The sequence below is a fragment of the Salvelinus sp. IW2-2015 genome, linkage group LG24, assembly GCF_002910315.2.
Source record: "Salvelinus sp. IW2-2015 linkage group LG24, ASM291031v2, whole genome shotgun sequence".
Taxonomy (NCBI): Eukaryota; Metazoa; Chordata; class Actinopteri; order Salmoniformes; family Salmonidae; genus Salvelinus; species Salvelinus sp. IW2-2015.
This window is the reverse complement of record NC_036864.1, coordinates 5,100,731-5,118,136: the sequence shown is the minus strand read 5'-3', so window position 1 is coordinate 5,118,136 and position 17,406 is coordinate 5,100,731. Positions and strand designations below refer to the sequence as shown.

Sequence of the window (17,406 nt, the reverse complement as noted above, 5' to 3'; positions counted from 1 at the left end):
TTTCATTTCCATGTGTCTAGGCCTGTTCTGAGTGAGTTGAATACGAGTGGAACGACTACGTTAGTGTCATTCATGAATGTCACACTTCATTGGATTGGTTTGACACGAGGCACATCCTTTTATATTACAAGTTGGCGTGTATTTACAAAGGTTCTAGAGCCGTCTTCTAAAACCACAACGTACGAACTTGTGCAACTTTGAATCAATCGTAAACAGAGATGTGGGATTTAGATTGCTTAAACGTGCATACATTCTGTGTAGGCCTACATTCTCATGACGACAGTGAATAAAGTACAGAAAAGGCACACAATTACATTTCAATTGGTTCAAAAAAATATAAAGCATTTTATACAAGTCATGGTCTACAATTATGTACACTTTGCTCTGTAGTCATAGCGACAGACAGCTCGTGATTTGGCTGTTGATTGGAGAGGCACTTTACTCTGCAGTTTTCTCTGGTTTCTATTATCTGTCTTGACACCTTATTCTCTATGTCTCTGGTCAATAGTAGTGCACTATGTAGGGTATTTCAGCACACTAACAGTAGGGACACAGTATGTAACACCATGACGATTGTATACTACTGTAAATCTAGAGTAGGATTCTAATTAGCGATGCCATATGCATAGAATACTGTTTTTGTGGTTATTGTGCTAGCTAAACCTTTAGGAATTTTATGTGTGACATACAGTATGCTGTGTCTCGTCATGTGATTTAATGTTTTTTTGGTGGGCTATATGGGGTGGAGAGATTAGAACATCTATAAAAAGTAACATTTACAGCAACATACAGTAATATGGAGTAAAAGGCAATATGATCCATTGACTCGAGTCGGAGTCTATTCCATGCTACTTTGGCTGCGTTTACACAGGCAACCCAATTCAGATATTTTGTGCAATTATTGGCAAAATATCTGATCTTGATTGGTCAAAATACCAATTAGTGGTAAAAAAAAAAAAAAATCTGAATTGGGCCGCCTATGAAAATGCAGCCTCTGCGTCTCCTCCCTTGTGGTGCTTCTTCCACTCAGTCTTCCCCAACCTGTCCGATTCTCAGACGTTACCAGCCCGGCTGAAGGAATAAGCCTCAGTCCCTTTCAATTTGGCATTTACAGTAAAAGAGACGGCGAGTGTCTCTGTTTAGAGACGTCTTCTGCATTCTTCCGCTCTCTGCCTCTCTCTCTCTCTCCGTGACTGCACTCTCACGCCCCCGCGTGGTTATAAGCTGCCAGTGACGTTCCTGTCGATGGCCCATTCTGGGAACTCAGTCAGGTTGAAGAGGGGCACGCCCCAGGTCGTTATGGCCAGCATCACCACTAGAACACCAATCAGATTCACCCCAAAACCTGCCTTCACCTGAGACAGACAACAACACAGGGTAAGAAAGATGTACTTGTTCTCTCACTCATCATTGAAGAGCTCCAGTATGTGCCTTAGCCTCGGCGTTCTATTTAAGGCCCTGTGTTTTCTGCAATTATGTGACTTAGCAAGTCCTCTTATTTCTCATGTCTTCTTTATTCTATATATTTTTTATTAGTTAAACTATTTTGATATTGATTACGGCACTGTTAGGTAGAGCTTGCAGATGAAGCACTTCAATGTACTTGAGTATGTGACGATAAAACTTGCATTTATCCAGAAATGAGAATTACACCAAAAAATGAAATCGATTGTCTGAGGATGGTGCTGGACCACCTGACATGAAAAGAAAACGCAGACAGTTTGATGAAAAAGCTGTAAATAAAAAGGCTCAAATCCAGGCATGTCACATGATTGCGCAGAACACAGGGCTCTAGTTATAGTGACTGATTGCTGGTCATTAGAAGGTATTACGACTATTAAATAAATCCGTTATAATCTTGTATAATAGGACTGTTACATACAAACTTGCAGAATTGCGCGTTATTGCAATAACGGCCTTTGATTCTGCTTGGCGCTGTGCCGTCCCGTCCCAGTGGGGTTGGTGCTTATGTGTTTGTGTTTGTGTCTCACCATGTCACTGATCTGCACGTGTCCGTAACTGAACACTATGGCGTTGGGGGGGTTCCCGACGGGCAGCATGACCCCAAATGACACACACATGGTGGCGGGGATGAGTGTGTGGAGGGGGTTGATCTGCAGGGTCTCCGACTGAGAGAGAGGGAGAGGACAGAGGTCACATAACTGAGTGTCAGGCAAAGGAACAGGGTGTCTCGGGAGTGTTTTCAATAACATTGACAGTGCCACAGAGAGAGGAGGCGAGCAGATGGTTGTGATGATGTTGAGAGAAGAGAGTAGAAGTGTGTAGGCTATTTGAGGACACTGAGAATCGAGCTGAGAAATTGAAGGATGGGGCTTCGGATCTTCTTCACGGGCTCTCGGGGATAGAGGGGATAGTTAGGAAAGAGAGAATAGACAACGACTGTGGTTCTCTCTAGAGCAGAGAGTGTGCTTCTTACCAGAGACGATCCAGAGGAAAGGTAGAGAAGATTGACAGAGAATGACTGTTATTCTTACCAGAGCAGAGAGGATAGGTAGGAACACGGTGAGAGTGGCGGGGTTGCTGGCGAACTCTGTAACTGCGGAGACGAGCAGGCAGGCCAGCAGCGTGACCATCCACGGGGGGAGACCACTCATCGGCTCCAGCTGTCTGCCGATCCACACACTCAGCCCTGACACCTGAACACACACACACAATGACCAGACACACACACACACAACACGATCAGACACACACCACGCTGAATGTATGTAATGTAGATTGTGACGCAACTTAATAGCTCATACAGTAACGTGTATACAGTATATACTGTAACCCGCATTGGGGCGGCAGGTAGCCTAGTGGTTAGAGCGTTGGGCCAGTAACCGAAAGGTTGCTAGATCGAATCCCCGAGCTGACAAGGTAAAAATCTGTCGTTCTGCCCCTGAACAAGGCAGTCAACCCACTGTTCCTAGGCTGTCATTGTAAATAAGAATTTGTTCTTAACTGACTTGCCTAGTTAAATAAAAAATAAAATAAAAAGTTTCATGTGTACCACATCTAAAGAACTTGTCATTTCTAGAAGGATGTATTTGGGTGTTTTTGGAGCCTTTGTTTATGTTTTTACAGGGCCCCCATACTACACAACGAGAATTAGGAAGTGATTTGCTGTTTGGGGTAAGTTTCTCAAAAACGTGAAATAACTAAAAAAGTGTCTGGAACCTTATAAAACATCCCATTTACATAGAGATTTGGTTGTTAAACCTTTTCAAATTGGGACCCAAATGAGACATCGACTTTCCTCCCGTGACCCAAATCGTCCTCTATTGACCCAAAATAGGATGAAATAGTGTGTGATTATAGATGTACTCGCGACCCACCTCTCACATGCCCAGGGCCCACTTTGGGTTCCGAACTATCGTTGAAGAAACCCTGGTATAGTGTATATAGCCTAGTATCCATATTAAAGCTCCTGTATGTTACCTTGCAGCATGAACTTGGCCGTTTGAGATGATTTTCATCCTAAGCAATCTGCCCTGTTGTTGTTTGTACAGTATACTGTATAACCTGGTACCTTGCAGCCAGCAGCCAAGGCGTAGCCCCCTCCCACAAGGATGACGATCTCCCAGGGCATGAGATTCTGGAAGTCCTTCCAGGTGATCATGGGGGCCATGGGGTCTGGGTCTCTTTCTGCGGAGCCGTCCCCTGCTGTTGGTCTGGGGGCCCGAGAGAAGGGGCGACGGGCCGGGATGAGGAAGAGCAGGAAGCCCAGTAGCACAGAGACAGTGGCGTCGGTCCTGTAGCCTTTCCTGCGGAAACAAAACACAACATTTAACAACGCCGTTACATTTTTTTTTTAACCTTCCTTAGTCAACGATAGTCTTAATGAGATAGACTGCATTTGAAATGGCACCCTATTCCGTTAATAGTGCGCCATTTCCCCCCCCTTTTGATAGTACACTACAAAAGGGTGGCTACGTACTTCTCGAACAGCGACGTCCACCCGGGTACGAAGCCTGGTTCTCTGGTGAACCACAGCAGAGTCATCAGGACGAAGAACACTCCTGTCACCACCTCTGGGTAGCTACAGCACAGAGGAAACAACGCACAGGTCAGTTTTATTGTTTTCCTTCAGCTTTTGTACCGTCAATTAGTCCTCAAACATGGTTGGTTGTACAGCTAGTTTCTTGTCCCAGCTGTAACTAGCAAACGAGTCTAAAAATCACCTGATGGGCCCAAGCTTTATGTACTCGTCGTGGATCTTCCTCTCTGACAGCATCTCTCTCCTYGTCTTACGTTTTTTACTCAACGAGCATGTCTCCCTGAAACTGGACACACAACAACACGGTTAGGTTAATATCACGGAGATGCCTGCACAACGTGTGTGTGTGTGTTCCTGTGTGCGTGTCGTCCTCCATTTCGCATGCACGCGAGGTGCTTACTTGCAGCCGAGGAAGAGGAAGTGCAGCCAGACCCAGGTCAGCAGCAGCATGATGATCGCGATGGGGAAACTGAAGATGAACCAGGTCCCAAAGTTGATCACCTTTGCGTCCGGGTAGCGACTGCAAGGGGAACAGAGAGAATAGTTAGTGATGGGAGGAGATACAGAGAGCATGGTTAACGTTGAACCAAATGCATCTCACAATCGGTAAGGGTATTGTCCTCATAGTATAACACCAGCAATCTCGCCAAGAGGTTCAGAATCTGACCTTTTGGTGTCATGTCTATGGTGATGGACTACTAGTTGCAGGTTAATCTCTCGTGGACAGACCAAATGGATGCGACGACTAAAGAGCAACAGTTGTTCCGGTGTTTTCTGCCACTGGTTATTTAGATGTATCAGGGTTGGGTTAAGGTTGTGCTTAAAATGTGGGCTTGGATTTCAAGCAAAGATTTCGAGCAGAACATTTTTGGAAGTGGAGGGGCTTTGGTTTAGAGTTTCCTTTTTGGGGGGGTGGAGACTTCACTAGTCTCGTTAGTATCTTATCTCATACATCTCCCCCAGAACCCAATGGAGCATCTGATGGAATCTGATGGAAATTGTAGTTCTGGGTTTGAAGACCCACTAGGGCTACCCTCAGTATCACAAGTCATTACAGACTCAAGGAGGGGCCACTACTACAACCTTAGAACCAGCAGAAACGAACCATCAACCCTTTTCTTTTGATCATGATCAGAACAGGACATCTGCAGGTCATTGACCACACAATGGATACGTTCAGGTCTATTTTCTGCCTCTATGGGCTATGTGGAAGGATATCTAGTAGTTGTCAATAGTGGGCAGTGATATGGTGATATCTCTGTTTGCTGAAAGACGAGCTGACTCGCTGCTTCTTCTTCGTATACTTGCTCTGCTGTTCGATATCTGCCCCCCCCTCCTCCACACTGTCTGCGGTCAAGGGTTATTGAGGGCTTTCATTCATTTTTCCATGTGGAAGTACCGGCCAAGGTCCTGTTTACACACACACAGTCAGATGGACTCGTAGATATCAATTTTATGTCTCTGTGTGCAGACATAAAAATGGTATTCATGAGTACATCTGACTCTGGGGAAGTAGATAAAGGGCTTAATTTCCAAAATCCTGAAGTATCCCAAAATTCTGAAGTATCCCAAAATCCTGAAGTATCCCAAAATCCTGAAGTATCCCAAAATCCTGAAGTATCCCAAAATCCTGAAGTATCCCAAAATCCTGAAGTAATGACTATTGATGTTGAGGGAATCTTTTGGAGTCTGGTCTCATTGCATATTAGGTGTAAGGCAGAATATATTGAGTATCATTAATTATTTGTATTACCACATTTGACTATCAATATAATATAATACTAATAATACTAAATAATACAAAATCATTTTGCAGACTATTGACTGCTTTGACAAAATCTGCATACCGGTGTTTAAGAGGATGGGCCTGGTCTGGTGTTGTTGTGAACATTACTCTCTGTTGGAACTCTCTGTTCCCGCAGTAGCAGGATAAAAATGCCTACAGGGTTAGGTTTCACTAGTGTGGACCTGTTATAGCTACTCAGACAATAAATCGTCTTTTGGGGGATCACCAGCAAACCCACTGACCCACAGAGCTGTCCTTTACCAATCTGGGCCCCAGTTTGACAGAGCTACACATGAAGAAGTTACTAATTACTGACTCACATATTTTACTTGCGCTGGGAAGGGAGGGAAGGAGGGGGATAGACAGGGTGAGAAGTAAGTCTGATATTTACAGTCAGAGTTACTTTTACATGAAAAGAGTCCATTTTTCCTGGCTTAGCCTAGCTGGTTTATTAAAGTGCCCAGGAAATCGGCTTTGTGGGATTGTTGAGAGGGTTTACACCAATCCTCCAATCCATCAATCCCAGGCCTCTTTGTCCTTTTGTTTCCTATGGACCCTGACACCCTCTGTCACTGAGTTAAACATGACATGTATCATTCTATGTTCCCTCTAAACTGCGCTGGTGACGCGCACTTCCTCCAGGCCTGCGGCACAGAAGAAATGCCATGCGGAGGGGGGACACAAGAGATTGAAATTCGCCGAATTTGCATGATTAGTTTGAGCTATATAGATCAACGTTTTTTTCTATGATCGAATCAACATTTCAATTAGGACCGTTTCAATGCAACAAACCAAAACAAATGTAACTTTGCAAGATTGAGTGTGTGATTTTGTTGTAGGCAGAGCCAGAGTGCAACCGAGTAGAATTCTATTGGCGGGGGTAGCCCACTAGCGGTCTTCAGATCAGTTCAGATCAGAGCCCGCCAGTGTGCACATTTGTTGATATTCTTTGCTAGTTAGCGAGTTATTATGCCAGTTATAGATAAGTATAGGTCAGCAATGGGGAGTTACTGCTTCCTACAAGAGCACAAAACGTGTAAGCTACATTTCAAGCGGTCTTTAAAAAGCCATTCACGTAAAAAGCTTATGTCTTAATTAAAGGGGCAGTGTTTCATTTTGAGACAGGCTTGAATATGCAAATAAGCMAATAGGCAGATGGGTAGCCGACATTGTCTAATTCTCGGGTAATAATAATTCATTTTATTTTGTAAAGGGGTTTCTTGCATCATACAACACAATACAGTGCAATTTACAGTCAGCTATTTGGCCCATGGTGTTACAGACCAAGTAAAAAAATCATTAATTAATGTCAAGCCCTTCATAATGTAAAAAAGTTCTTAAAAGTTTCATGTAATGTATGCCTGCATTCAACACCACATATAGGCTACTATAGGCTATATCATCGAAATCAAAAGCTATTTCCATGTGAAAATGTTATGTTATGAAAATGTTAAAATGCTACATTATGCTCAAATAGCCACAATAGCCTATTGGCTACTGTCTAAAACTGTAAGGGTACAGCCTCAGTGTTCACTGTAAACGCGTGCCAGAAGTTGCACAAAATTCTCACAATGTTCACGTTTCCACTCACAAGACCTAAACTTTGCTCAGTGCTCCCACAAATTAGAGGGAACATTGGTATAATTCATCTATTCAACTATCTTTATCCATTTAAGTTTCACTGAGACAGAAATGACAGATTGTTATTTGGATGATAGTGACAGGGCATGGGGTATTAGTCAGGTATTGTATCTATTAGCGAGCAATGTGTGGTACTGTATTTTGTTGCTATTAATAGACCATGTGTGACCAATGTGAACTGGCTAGCTAGTTAGCGGTGCACACTGGTAGCGTTTCAATTGGTGACGTCATTTGCTCAGAGACTTTGAACGTTTTTCCCCCTTTGCTCTGCAAGGGCCGTGGCTTTTGTGGCGCGATAGGGAACGATGCTTCGTGGGTGCCTGTTTTCGATATGTTCAGAGGGTCTCTGGTTCGAGCCCAGATTTGCAACACTGTTACACATGGGATATTTGTCTGATAGTGTATTGATAGGCCATGAGGTATTTACCGGGTATTGTACCTATTGAACTGCATTCAATGCAGTGTATGGTAATGGTAAGCTTACTTGTTGAACTGTTCGGCGAAGATAAGGTTGGTGGAGGTGCCGGTGATGGTGATGAGGCCTCCGATGGTGGCTGCGTACGTGATGCTGAGAGACAGACATTTACAGATCATATGATCTCTCTTGGTGGGGTAGCGAGAGTCCTTGCTCTCCTTCTCCTTCTTCGGCTCTGGGATGCTGATCGCTGTCTGGAACAGAGAGAGGAGCAAGTATAGTGAGTCATTGTTTGTGGGGGGAAAAAAACATATACATGTATATACAAATATATTTTGTACACAATAAAGAAAATAAATGACGGGTCAACATCTAAATATAGCTCCCAGCGTTGGTCAAAGCTCAGAACGCTTATATTCTTGATCTGACTGAGTTTTCATTGAGCCTGCTTCTTTGCGAACGAGTGGAATCATGAACAGTGGTTTGTTAGTTATGGTCGCATGCGTCCTCTGGATTTGCTTCCTGGATTTGCCTTTTTTTAGCAGCACATTGACCACTCTCTCAAAACGACTAACTCCGCCCTCTCGCRGCACAGACTGAGGGCCTGAGACGTGAAACRAACTACCCCAGCTCGGAGTCGGGTACCTAGAGAAGTAGGGAAAACTGTAGACGCTGCTGACAGTGTGTTTGCGAGACGCCGGTCAAAAGGCAATTTTAAAATGGTCCCGCGACTCCTGCCGTRTCTACAGACATCCCCAAAGAAACAAAAACCGACTTTCTGAGAATGAGTGCACAACTGGTAGTCGCTTATAGATATGTATAGCWATGTAGATCAGTGGAGGCTGGTGAGGGGAGGACGGCTCATAATGATGTCTGGAACGGAGCGAATGGAATGGAATCAAACACCACGTGATAGTGGAGTTGTTTTATTTGATAACATTACACTAATTCCACTCCAGCCATTACCACCAGCCCGTCCTACCAAATTAAGGTGCCACCAACCTCCTGTGATGTAGATAAGTCAGTCAGGTGGCTAGCTGCAAGCAGAGACTTCTATTGCATTGAAGGTCTTTGGCTAGTATTAATGAACCATTGCTATTTGGGATCCTCGGTATGTCCATACCCTAAACCTAATCCCCAATCCTAACCTTAACCAAAATCCCTATCTAACCCTAACCTTAACCATTTTAAATGCCAACTTCAATTTGGTAGGGGATACTAAGTTCTCATAAAAACGTTGCTTTACAGAGAGTAGGCTCCTAAAACAGTGTGGCTGTTGATAATTTCTTTCAGGGGTATAACATTACAAATGTGCTTGTAGATTGATTGAGGTGAATTAACCTACAGCAGCCAAGGTGATAATATCTGGGGYCATTTTTGCTCGTTTTTGCTGTTTTCCCAAATAGCAAAAATGTAACTTTTTTTTTTAATATTGGGAGGGGGGGTATTTATTTGTATATATTGTATTTGACCTTTATTTAACTAGGCAAGTCAGTTAAGAACAAATTCTTATTTACAATGACGGCCTAGGAACAGTGGGTTAACTGCCTTGTTCAGGGGCAGAAGGACAGATTTCTACCTTGTCAGCTCGGGGATTCGATCCAGCAACCTTTCTGTTACTGGCCCAACGCTCTAACCACTAAGACCTGCCTTTCCGAGCTTCACTAAAACTCAGACCCTGGTTATGCCTCTGGGTGTAGTGAGTGTGTCTACTGACCGATGGCAGGTGTCCGTTGGTCTGCTTTAGGGACAACTGGCYCAGACTGGCCTTACTGGCCTTCCTACCAGTCCCGTTAGTCTCCACAGTCGGCAACTGAGAGGACGAAACACACAATGGAGAATTAACGTTAAGTAAAAGAATGAAACAACAGATATTCTTACACAGATTTACAAAGGTTTATGTTCTCACCTCAGTCAGAGTGCAGAGCTCCTGCTTCACGCAGCTGTGGATAAAACACAACATGTTCATTATAACACTGGAGTTGTTTTCATGATGTGGACTGCAAGACTGCATTGTATGTGATTCTTCAGTGATTGTCTCAAAGCTCCTCAGGTCTTACCTGTCTCTGCGATACAGACGCTCGAGTTGGTTCTTTTCTAGATTCTCTTCCTTGTCTGCAAAGGAGCAAAATAAAACCGTTTAACGATTATAGTGATGTACAATTTATCATGTCACTGAGATGTTTACTGCAGGCAGTGAAATGGGCAGCCATACCGCTGAGGCAGTCGTCCTCGGTGGCCTCGACGGTTTCAGAGTCTTCCTGGGTGTCGGCCACGCCGGTGCTGATGAGTTGCTGCAGGACAGCCTCAGCGATGGGCATCACCATGGCAGTAGTGGAGGTGTTACTGAGCCACATGGACAGGAAGACCGTACAGCACATGAAACCCAGCACCAACCTGAGAATACACACAGGAGAGAGAAGTTGAGGGTGTGTGTGTGTGTGTGTGTGTGTGTGTGTGTGTGTGTGTGTGTGTACACTTGATTTATATATGCTTGTGTGTGCGCACGTTTGTGGTAGCTGCGTACTTACATGCCAGGCTTGGCTCCAGCAATCATGACCATGCGTAAAGCGATGCGTTTGTGGAGGTTCCATTTCTCTATGGAGGCCGCCAGACAGATCACCCCCATCAGCAGCAGAGTGGTGTCCTTACAGTACTCTGCAGCTACCTGTACCGAAGACAACCACACAGTATTTATAGCACTCTATACGTACATATACACTCAATCCTTACATGTGGCTCGCACGAACACACACCTGGATTCATTAAAAAAAATTTTTTTTTTACTTTGACCTCTATGTTCATGTTTGTAAAAGAAAAATCCTGTATTTGCAGTCGTTGTCGTCCCCCCCACGTTAATCTGAGCTGTTTATGTCATGGTCACTAGTCAGTATATTGTTGTATACCACCACAGGTCATGACCTCTAACTACAGAGAACTGACCTCTTGTGATTATTGAAACTAGACTAGATATTCCTAACCATCGTGACTTCTCTCCAGTCTCTGTCCAGTTCTCATTTTTAATCAGAACCGGGTGAGTTCTGAGAAGAACATACTGTACTCCAGGATGGGCTCAGATGGATCAGTTGGATCAACACGTCTGAGCTTTGCTCCTTTCCAAACATTTGCAATTGGAGGCATACGAACTAAAAATGTGACCCAGAAATCATAGCACGGCACGAGAGTGGGCAGGGGGAAGGTTTTACACGTAACACCTTCTTGTTTGTGCCAGGTTAAAACTGAGGTAAAGCAATCCCATTGGCGAGGCAAGGTGAGGTGTGAGAGAGCGGCACTAAGTACAGTACACAAGTCTAGTCATCAGAGCAGAGTTGCAGAAAAACGTGGATATTTACCAAACATGATTACAATAGCTTATAATAACACTAACAGCCTTCTTTGGCAGGTTTTGTCCATGCGATCAGATCACATGAGCAACTAAGTGGTTATTTTTTATGTAACACTGATATAGTGAGGAGAGGGAACCATTAATTGTGGTCATTGGGACCACTTGGGGTTGGTTTAATGACAGACCATTTCCTGTCCAGCAGGGGTTAATGGGTTACTCTGATCAGTACACGAGGCCATCATCTCGGTGATAAGTGCTTCACTGGAGACGACCAGAGAGGTTCTGACGACCATGCTTCCTGTATTATATTAGACGTTAGCCTACAGACACCTCGTGATAACTGATGATCTGATCATGTCAGGTTATCAGAACGAGTGAGTCACTCACATGTTTACATGGGTCTGTGACATCATGACCGTCTCTTCACATAACAAGAGAGGAGGATGGTGAATTTACGGTATAGGTGAAAGGTCAGACTAAGGATAATGAATGAAGGATCACTTTTAAGACTTCGTGAAGCCTTTAGAAACACTTTAGAAGGTGCTGAACAAGGACATCGTCTGTGGTTGTTAGTTCACCCATGAGGCTACAGTTAGCGAGTTAGCGAGTGTAAACCAGGTGTCAACAACAATGCAGAGTTTTTTTTTGTTTCCTCAGAATGGGATTGGGTCAACCTACTTCCCTTTCAGTCATCACAGAGGCATTACAAAGCAATGGGACAGGACTTCTCAGGTTCTTCCTAGAAAGCATCCATCCATATGCTACACATCCATCTGGTCCACGCATGTAACTGTGTGTGTTTGTCCTAGATTTTTATTTAATTTATTTTTATTTCTAATCCCATCCCTGCAGGAGGCCTTTTGCCTTTTGGTAGGCCGTCATTGTAAATAAGAATTTGTTCTTAACTGACTTGCCTAGTTAAATAAAATAAAATAAATTAAAGTTAATTCGGCCATAGTGGGAGTCAGGTGCTCAGATTACCGTATTTACAGTTGAACAAGAATTATGAGAAAAGGAATATTTTTGGTTTGAATGTACATTTGTGTGTTTGTACACTGAACAAAAATAAAATAAATGCAAGATGTAAAGTATTGGCCCCATGTTTCATGAGCTGAAATAAAAGATCCCAGAAATGTTCCATATGCACAAAATGCTTAAATGTGTTTACATCCCTGTTGGTGAACATTTCTCCTTTGCCAAGATAATCAATCTACCTGACAGGTGTTGCAAATTAAGAAGCTGATTAAACAGCATGATCATTACACAGGTGCACTTTGTGCTGGGGACAATAAAAGGCCACTATAAACTGTGCAGTTTTGTCACACAGAACAGTGCCACAGATGTCTCAAGTTTTGAGGGAGCGTGCAATTGTCGTGCTGACTGCAGGAATGTCCACCAGAGCTGTTGCCAGATAATTTAATGTTAATGTTAATTGTCAGTACGTCCAAGCGGCCTCTCAAACGCCGACCATGTGTATGATGTTGTGTGGGCGAGCGGTTTGCTGATGTCAATGTTGTCAACAGAGTGCCCCATCGTGGTGGTGAGGATATGGTATGGGCAGGCATATGCTAGGGCAATGAACACAACTGCATTTTATCGATGGCAATTTGAATGCAGAGGGATATTCTGACAAGATCCGGAGGCCCATTGTCGTGCCATTCATCCGCCGCCATCAACTCGTGTTTCAGCATGATAATGCACAGCCCCATGTTGCAAGGATCTGTGCACAATTCCTGGAAGCTGAAAATGTCCCAGTTCTTCCATGGCCTGCATACTCACCAGACATGTCACCCATTGAGCATGTTTGGGATGCTCGGGATCAACGCGTATGACAGCCGTGATCCAGTTCCCGCCAATATACAGCAACTTCACACAGCCATTGAAGCGGAGTGGGACAACATTCCACAGGACACAATCAACAGCCTGATCAACTCTATGCAAAGGAGACGTGACGCACTGCATGAGGCAAATGGTGGTCACACCAGATACTGACTGGTTTTCTGATCCACGCCCCTACTTTTTTTTTTTTAAGGTATCTGTGACCAAGTCATGTGAAATCCATAGATTAGGGCCTAATGAATATATTTTGAATGACTGACTTCCTTTTATGAACTGTAACTCAGTAAAACATTTGAAATTGTTGCATGTTGCATGTTCTGTTTATGTTTTTGTTCAGTGTATGTGTGTGTGTGTGTGTGTGTGCGCATGCRCTCCTGGTCCTCAGTGCCCTTAGCAGAGTGAGAGAGTGAGAGAGTGAGAGAGAGTAGAGTGAGTGATAGTTTACTGACCTCGCTGGACTTGAGCACTCCGAACAGTGGGTATAGGAAGGCTGGTACGAGGGCCGCAGCTCCCAGGGGTACAGCCTCTGACACCCAGTACACTGCTGTCACTATCAACACGTATGCACAACAGGCCTCCTACAGGGGACAGAGACACAAGGGGGTGAGACATAGGGAAGAGACAAGGGATTGGGCTTTTGTGCAACAATGCAGTTTGCCAAGGGCCAAACCTCAGACATTTATGCCTGTATCGTATTCTAAMGTTTCTTACTGGCAATGCTAAACTTTCTGTGAATTTCTGGTCAAACAAACACATTGCTAGGTTCCACATATTGTCAGGGTTCATTTGTCTGAGTTTATTCCACTAGGGTTTATTGGAGTGCAATAATACTGTTCCCTGAAAGAAAGTGATTTTGATTTTTCATTTGATTTATTAGGATCCCCGTTACCCGACACCGATGGGGACAGCTAGCCTTACTGGGATCTGACACATAACGAAAAATACATCACAGGCAAAAGACTTTACAATTGACATACATTTAAAAACATTAACATGTAGCGCRTGTGTGTGCATCTATCAGTTCCAAAGTTATCCAGAGACCGAACCGCCGTGTTCGTTATTCACATTTCAACACCATTTATTTGCCATGGAAACAATGGAGAATGTGCTCAGTTTGTGAAAGAGCCAATCCAAATTCCAATCTAACAGTTTAATCAAAATGGGATTTGTTAAGTCATTCATTCAAATGTACCTGTTTAACCTTTTTGCTTTCCGGAAACTTGAGGCGGCTTCCCGTCAAAAACAGATGAGTAACTGGATCGTTTTTTAAGACACTGAGCTCGTCGAGTCAATGAATATCTTTGACCTTCTCCATTAGTGAGCTGTGCATATCTATCTCACCACATTGAAGGGTCCTTTGTTACCCTAGGTATAGGTAGAGGGGTAACGTACAGTACTCCCACGGGACCAACAGTGGTGGTCACATTGTACATTAAACCAGCGGTAGCTTATCATGCATAAGTGAGGAAGCCTTGGAAATCTCCCTTCCCATAATATGTGGCATACAGGTGATGTGTCAGGCACTTGTCTGACTAGCGTATCGTGTACCTCCCGGTTGAGTAGAGGTTGTCTAGCCAGCGAGGTGAGGGGTCTGGCAATATACCAGCTATACATACACACACACCGTTGGACTGTCCAGCAATGCACACACACACACACACACACACTGGTAGGGTAACCGCTCATTGAAAACAATATTAAATATTGTTGTGTATCACACAGAGACTATTTGGCCTCTCCATGGTACCTTTGAGGCAGCAGCCACCAACCCTGGCCACTAACACCTGCCTGGGCATGTTCTCCACATGTGCCCTACTGGACATGCCCAGTCCTGACCACACCGCCCCAGGTGGGAACACAACACCCCCTTTCAGTGTCCCCAGGTGATCTGACTGTCTCCCAGTAGTTAGTGTTTGTCAGATACGGGATGTGAAGTCAGATCTCGGTCATTCAGGTGACTGGGGACAGAGACAATCAGTGATCCTGAGAGATTATTGATCAGAGGTTGTCACACAGTGGAGAACTGCCATGCAATGGATGGACTTTCAATGAATCAATAAACTCACTCAGAATCTAATCCTTTTTTCAGTTTCATCAGAGACCTGGGTTATTGAGGCGATCATGGGGTATCTCTTATTTACTGAAAGAGTTTCATTTGGTTAGATAGTAGGGAAATATGTTTCTAAATGGTCAATTGCTCAATTTGTTTCTCCAATGTGTCATGTGTATGGATGGACTGTGTGATATTTCACTGCAATGAGCAAGCAGTTGTCAAGAGGTCAAAGGTGACTCAGCAGACAGTTTCTATCCACATCTGGAGGTTGCATGGTCACTTCGCCTTTCAGACCATGACTCAACATGACCCTTAAGTGAATGACGAGATCAATGAAAGAAGATGGCTTTTCAGGCATTCGTGTTATCTCTTCATCAAGGCCAAATGCTTTTATAAAGATAATTCATCTGGATAACCGTTCATCAGTGTTGACAGTGAGATTTCTTTCAGATGACTACAGCAAGACTGGATTCACTCATTAGTTCAATTCAGCCCTTATCTTCCTCTGGAGAAACAGCGATGATTAAAAGGAAACACTGTTTGCATTCCCTCATATGATGATCTCTACTGATAATCTCTGAACACAGTTAGGTCAGTTAATCTACTCATTAGACATGATTTGCTCCTGACTCAAACCCCAAGGAGCTGAGTTCATCCTACTTTCAGAGATAAGGAGGATCCCTTGCCTGAGACCAGGGCCGGGATTCATAAAGCGTCTCCGACTAGGAGTGCTGTTCTAGGATCAGTTTAGCGATTTAGATCATAATGAATAAGTACCCTGAAGACTAGGCTTTAGTTCAGTGGGCTAACACAGTCCCGGAGTAAAAACTCCGGGTTTGAACCCAGAAAGGCATATTACTACAACTCTCTCARGCTGACACAGGAAAACAGAGTATGACAGGTTCTGTAGCTGCAGCTGACCACATGCTCCATTGTTCTATCCCTCTCTGAACTTGACAAATTCTGTAATTGGTGAGAGGGCATTCTGGAACCGCAGGTGGTTCCACGCAAACAGAACGACCAGATCCGTCCCCAYATAGCTGAGCTGAGTTATATAACCTAATAGCTTGGCACAGATTCCCTTTCTCCCTGCCGCCTGTGGTGCCAACCGCTGTACAACAATGCACCCTACTGTGAAGTGTAAACACGCGGAATGGTGCACTTTACGCACAGACGCCGGTTGCGTAAGAAATGCGTAAAACAAGTCTCCATTAGTAAAGCATTATTGGAATATGAGGTAAATCGAAATATTTGCACTGTGGTTATGTATTATGACTAAATATAATCATAAAGACACTGATAGCTGTTCTCACCCCCAATTTTATTCTGCTTCATGTACGCTAACTCGGAAGAACAAAGCAGATAGCCTACCCATGCGCAATATTAGTCATGCTAGTGATATGATAGGATGAAGTCGGGTACTCACGCTGGTGGGGTGGATGAGGGGCAGCGGCAGCAGCGACAGCGGGATCAGCACCACCAGGATCAGCTTGCGTGCTCTCCATAGCTTCTTGATAAGGTCCATCCTTGCCACGGCCTCCAGCCTCATCGGGGAGTGCTCGCCTGTGTTCGGTCTCAGCGCAGAGAAGCTGGCTTGTTTGTCCCTTTTAACGTTTTTTTTGGCGTGACATGAAGTCTTAATGAAAGTTAAATAAAAATCCCTTTAAATGTCTCCTTCTGGAGTGAAAACTGGAGTTTCTATTTGCAGTTGGTTGGTCCTCGCAGGTTCTGCTTGTTTGGTTCTGGTGGCGATGTAGTGCAGTCTGCAGCGCACAGTCCTGAAATAACTGCTCTTTGTACAATCTCACCTCCGTACTTGACCTGCAGGCAACCCCCACCTCTGAGTTCAGCTAGGAGGTCTAAAAGGGCATCAAATAGTTTCCTGGCTTCTTTTTCAATACTATTCTTATCTCAATACCAGATAAGGTATCTTATGCAGGGCYCCCTTGCAAAAGAGACCTTGATCTCAATGGGACTCCCTGCTCAAATAAAGGTTAAATAAAATATTGTAAAATGCTGATGTTTGAGATAGACCAGGCGGCACAACTGTATATAGGCTACTGTGAGTGCAAAAAAAAAWTCTATATAAAGAGATTCTCAGCACCAAGACTTTTCATAACTTGTCACATTTATGACCCCCAGTATGCTAATTTCCTCAACCTCATCCTTCACCCCGCCTCACTGGTCTCTAAGCCAATCAGCTTTTAGTAATGACTTGTCATGAGTTTGCAGCATGGTGTGCAGAAGAGGTAGGTCTGATGATGTTTTAGTGCGTCGAATGTGTAATAATATTATAGTCATGTACCATTGGTAACATTGGTAACCC

General features: G+C 44.0%; 1 protein-coding gene across 1 annotated transcript; it reads right to left on the bottom strand.

The window, feature by feature from the left end:
• Positions 1-94: 94 nt before the first annotated feature.
• Positions 95-17,130, bottom strand: slc13a4 (solute carrier family 13 member 4). The gene is made up of 15 exons (XM_023969557.2): positions 16,507-17,130; positions 13,477-13,605; positions 10,374-10,510; positions 10,058-10,239; positions 9,903-9,957; positions 9,752-9,785; positions 9,560-9,655; positions 7,912-8,096; positions 4,401-4,520; positions 4,185-4,286; positions 3,941-4,042; positions 3,533-3,767; positions 2,496-2,657; positions 1,992-2,129; positions 95-1,355 (listed from the first exon to the last, which is right to left on the bottom strand). Exons 1-15 carry the CDS (start codon positions 16,627-16,629, stop codon positions 1,218-1,220), a joined length of 1,938 nt encoding a protein of 645 aa, XP_023825325.1. The 5' UTR covers positions 16,630-17,130; the 3' UTR covers positions 95-1,217.
• Between the last annotated feature and the right edge of the window lie 276 nt (positions 17,131-17,406).